Below are 5036 nucleotides of genomic sequence, written 5' to 3'. Positions count from 1 at the left end.
ATCAAAATTAAAGAGATTTTACTCTGTCAAAAAACTAACACACGGTATATTTTGAAATTGAGAGAGTAGAGAAATTATTTAAACCCAATAACATCAGCCCGCAGCAAAGCGCACACAACCCTTCTAGTATAAAAAAATGACCATGTGGATTGCAACAATTGCAAAGTATCGTAGATGTGTGCAGAGACGGATGCGTGGATTCTCAAAGCTTAATTCAAGAAGCATCTCTTTTGTGAAGAAGAAAAAGAAGATGCATGGATAGCATGTGTGGATTTTTTTTGAACTACGCAGTTCAAAGTTACAAGCATTCACCCACACAAGCAGATTGTCCCGTCTCTTGTTTTATTCTGTGAGTTGTTTGATGATTTGTTTTCCCTTCTGAATGTACTGTCAGCTAAATAAACTAACAAGAAGAAAGATATGAAGCTTGTCAGATAAATAGTCCAAACAAGGCCTAGTAGTACATTAATAATATGTCTCGTTGATGTCAAGTAGAAATTACCTCAAAAAAAGCAGTAGAAATGATACATGTAAATCATCATCATTCGTTTTTGCAAGCCATAAATACGATATATAAATATTCTTTATTATTGTGAGAATGTGCAAAGAATAGGTTATCTCGCCATCTGTCTTTTGCCTTGATTTCTCAAGATGCTTGTTTGAGATACACACTAGAAAATATTATGAGTCATGAATACTGGCAGAATGGAAGGATGCCAAACAGCAAAAGCTACCGTCGTAGTCAAATGGAAAGCAGAAGTAAGCTTTCATCTAGGCCCTGATAAATGTGATTCTGATGGCACATAGGAAGAAGTTGGCCCTGCAACACCAGCACCATTGGATGCAAAACTAGGGACAAAGCTGTAGTCGGGTGCAGCCTCCAAGCTCGTCACGCCTTCCAACACCTTTGCGACCGTCGACATCAAGGGCCTTCTGCTGCTATCAACCTGTAAGCACCACATCGCAAGCCTCATCGCTTCCATGACCTCCTCCATATGAAATTGCATATCATTGCTGCCACTGTCCACTAAATCGACCAGGTGACCAGATCTTGCCTTTTCTTCGAGCAGACTTATCAGGTGAATGCTTTCCTCGGGCAGCGATTCGTCCAAATTTTCTCGGCCACAAATGATTTCCATCACCACAATGCCAAAGCTGTAAATATCAGCCTTCTCAGTGATTTTCGAACCAAGCCATTCGGGAGCTAGGTATCCACGCGTGCCTCGCATTCGAGTCATAATTTTGCTCTGGTCTCTGTTTATCATTTTGGACAGTCCAAAATCAGAGAGCTTTGCGTTGAACCTATCATCAAGGAGAATGTTCTGTGGCTTGATGTCCAAGTGGGCGATCTTTTCCTTGCATTCTTCATGGAGGTAAGATAAACCCCTGGCTATGGCAATTATGATGTTACGTCTGGTTTTCCAAGACAAAGTGAAAACTGAACATGCATGAAAGATCCATTTATCCAATGAACTGTTGCACAGGTACTCGTAGACGAGAAGCCTGTGCGACTTCTCCGCACAAAATCCTATCAACCTGACAAGATTATGGTGATGCATTCTCCCAATTGTCATGACCTCCGCTAAGAACTCCTCGGTTCCTTGCTCAACACTTTCCAAACGTTTGACAGCGATCGTTTCCCTTCCTATCTTGCCTTTGAAGACTGACCCAAAGCCACCACTCCCAAGCTTCACAGAGAAGTTGCCGGTAGCTACCTTCAACTCGCGAAAGGAGAAACGCTTTGGTGTCCCAGGTATGCTATCAAAGAGTTCTTCTTCCTCTTTCTTGCACATTTTCCATATGATGGCGGAGAACAGGATTCCTAGTGCAGACAAACCTGCAATTACTGAACAAACTATAGTTGTGATCCTCTTTTTGATTGATCGTGTGCCTTGTATCTTGATGTATGCTGAAAGTCCGTCGGACGAACCTTCTGCCAGCGAAATTAGCTTTTGCTCTGATAACAACAAGCAGTAACCACCATTACTGTATTTACTAACTCCGGAATACTGGAAAATGGCAACTCTGCAAGCACAATCCATTAAGCAAGCTTGCTTGCAGACCTCTTCTGAGGGACTTGAAGCGGCCGATGACCGGAACATGTTGTCACTGAAGTAAGAAACGTTGTCCAGTGGTAGCAACTGATGGTTGTGCGCACGGTTGCAGGAGATGCTTGTTAAGAGCGTGCAACCAGCTTCTGGATGCCGTTCATTGTTTGACCTAAAGTAGCTCAAACTAGGGCAAGAGCACTGTCCACCACTGCAAACACCATAATCACCACAGGCGAATGGGTAATCACAGAATTTCATGGTTGTGCTTAATACATCGGACAGAAGTTGTGGGCTTGAGTAGCCCTGCATCTTATAAAGCCTCAAATGCCCATCGGACTCTAACCGCATGAATTGCAATGATCTTGCTAGCGGTAGCGAGAAAACCTGATTTGGGAACCCAAAGCTTCCATTGACAAATACATAACAGTTTGATGTCGTGCTAGCAACTTCAGTGAACAATTGTGAATAGGATGCTGGTTGGTATGAGTACCGCAGTCCTTCAAACTCTGCAGAAAGATAAATCCGAGCAGAAGGCCATTTTGTGTTGGAGGGTTTTACGCTTATGTTCATGCCCCTGCAGAGCGATTGTCCCAGTACTAATGTGTCTGTTGGGTGGTGAAACGACTGCCAAACAGGGGAGTTACTCTGATCAAATAACACAAGGTTTCCTGAAACGTCTAGCCTGAAGCCCGCAACTGACTTGTTCTTTGTGGCTGTTGACCAGATCACGGTGCCATCCCCATCGCTGAGCAGCATATTCCCATTGTCGGTGAAGTTCAACACGGCATTCTGGCTTACGTGATCATCAGGGTTGGCAGACCAAATGACTGGATCCTGGGGCCCTATAAGCAAGACAGAGAGAGTGAATGCATGGCCGTCCTTGGAGTAGAAGCCAAAATAAAGTTGGTATGAGGCACTGCCACTCTCAAGAATGACAAGGGCACTGGAATTTCGTGCCATGGCTACTCTGCTTTGCATACTAGATATGTTCCAGAGATTTGAGTGAGATGTAGTGGAGGGATAGGCGACAACTGTGGGCAGGAGCAGGATAGGGAAGACAAGTAGTAAAATGATGGAACCCAGCATGTTCAAATTCTGCATGATCATTTGTTGTGCTTATACATACTTGAAGAAGAGCCCTGTTCTGCTGCCAGAAATATATTAACAGTTCATCAAGTTGTAGCCTGGACTCTGACGTACGGATAACGAAAGGGACTTCAAGCACAAAGGGAGAAAACTTAGAGAACGCTCGATCAGTCGGAAGACTTACAGTGTGAAGGGTTGATACTTATACTCGTTGAGAAATGAGAACAAATGAAGAGAAGATAGCAGAGTTGTTGCCTGGTGATACGAGTCCTCCACTATTTAGCTGCCATGTTACGAAGAAGAGCATTACTCTTGATAAGTTAGGCATGCATGCAGATGCAGCAGCACCAGATTCTTGGCATCTTCAACGCAGGGAGGCCATGGACTTGAGACGACAAAGAACTCTGCACATGGAAAAGCTTAGTCCATGGAAACTGAGGTGCAGCCGTGCAGATGGCAATTTTCATTTTGCTTTTGCTTGTACTTTCATCTGTCGAAGACTATGTTGGACCGAACTTGATTTGCTTGCTTAATAAAAGGGCCGTATGCATCGTGCTGATGCAGAGGCCGGAGGGAATCCTCCTTTTCTAAAAAAAAAAGATGGAAACATCCCAGTCTTTGGACGATGAAGAAAAGGGTTTACCTCGAGGAGAGGAACTGTGGTGTCGCTGCGCCGTCTCCTGCTCCCTATAGAGCACAAGAGTGGGCTCCTTCCCTTGTGTATCCGTGCACCCTTCGCCGGTGTCAATCGACCACCGTGGATGCCAATTCAGACCGGTCTGGAGCATAGATAGCTGGAGGCGCTCATTCAGTAGGGGAGGTCGCCAAAGATGGGGATTGAGCTCAGACGATAGACATGCTCTGTGCTGGGATGGGCTCTTTTTTGATTGATTGCAAGTTTTTGTTGGTTTGTTTGGCAAAAATATTTACATCGCGGGTGGGCAAAGTCAGGCAAAGTCATGTGAGCGAAACTTCCCTACTGCTAAAAGTAAAATATTTTAGTTTTTTTTCTTTGCGCATATCCAACGTGAAAGCAACCTCATCTTTGAATGGGCTGGAACTAAAAGTAAAATGCTGAATGGCTACGACTAAAAATCAAACGTGGACTTGAGATTGATTCACAGATAAAAAGAGATCTTCTAATTCTGCTTGCGTCACAACAAAAGAGCAGCGTCCCGTGGTTATCAAGGAAAAAACAGAGCAGTGGCAACTGTGATCAAAAAAGAGAAGAAGAAAACAGGCGGCATATCCATCCTCTCCTCCCTCTCTCCTCTGAGGGTGCCTCTCCTCTCCCATGTGCCGGTAACCACTCCGGCTCCGGCGGCCAGTGCCCCCCGCCGGCGGCTACTCTAGCTCCAGCCCTTGTTTATCTCGTGCAGCATCGTTTGGAGCTGTGGCCAATATGTCAATCCCAGCTGCTTCCTGTCCAGGACAAAGACAAGTATGTTTTTGTTTGGTTCTAGTTTGGCCTGTGATTTAAACGTCTACCGTGGAAGTAAGACCTTAGCTAGCTTGGTGACTCGACTGTTGGCAGCACGCATCAGGAAAGAGCAGCCACATATCTGCTTGCTAGCTAACGTTCCTCCAGGAGCAAAGAATTTTCTACAGCAATAAGGGCCACCGGACGACGAATTTTGTTTGGCCGGAATTCCATTTTTCCACACATGATTCCAAATCACGCAGCAGGAAATTTCGTCGCCGCTTTGCCAAAGCAGGAAATTTCGTTTGACAAGTGCGCGGTCTTACGATGTAAGTAAAAACTGAAAATCGATTTCGACAGAGGTTCAGGTGTTGAGAGAGACAATCACAGAACGATCCTAACCTCAAGCTTTCCGTCTCCCATCGGCGAGGACGTGAAGGGGATCGGAGCTCGGAGGGAGAGAGATCATACCAGGATAT

At 45.0% G+C, this 5036-nt stretch overlaps 1 protein-coding gene across 3 annotated transcripts; it reads right to left on the bottom strand.

Annotated features, from left to right (window-relative positions):
• Window positions 1-565: 565 nt before the first annotated feature.
• On the bottom strand, window positions 566-3863 carry LOC123428493 (G-type lectin S-receptor-like serine/threonine-protein kinase SD2-5). Of its 3 annotated transcripts, none has more exons than XM_045112706.1 (3): window positions 3781-3863; window positions 3322-3541; window positions 566-3198 (listed from the first exon to the last, which is right to left on the bottom strand). In XM_045112706.1, the coding sequence occupies exon 3, from the start codon at window positions 3156-3158 to the stop codon at window positions 768-770; it is 2391 nt and encodes a 796-aa protein (XP_044968641.1). In that variant the 5' UTR covers window positions 3159-3198; window positions 3322-3541; window positions 3781-3863; the 3' UTR covers window positions 566-767. The 3 variants fall into 3 exon arrangements, with proteins under 3 accessions (XP_044968641.1, XP_044968643.1, XP_044968642.1); XM_045112708.1 differs by having other exon boundaries at window positions 566-3195; XM_045112707.1 differs by having other exon boundaries at window positions 566-3541.
• Window positions 3864-5036: the final 1173 nt, after the last annotated feature.

Source organism: Hordeum vulgare, chromosome 2H (assembly GCF_904849725.1).
Source record: "Hordeum vulgare subsp. vulgare chromosome 2H, MorexV3_pseudomolecules_assembly, whole genome shotgun sequence".
Taxonomy (NCBI): Eukaryota; Viridiplantae; Streptophyta; class Magnoliopsida; order Poales; family Poaceae; genus Hordeum; species Hordeum vulgare.
Note: the sequence above shows the minus strand (reverse complement) of the source record. Positions and strands in the feature narration are given on the sequence as shown.

Excerpts from the sequence above, each read along its gene's own strand:
- LOC123428493 (XM_045112707.1), bottom strand. The coding sequence starts at position 3,158 with ATGATCATGCAGAATTTGAACATGCTGGGTTCCATCATTTTACTACTT.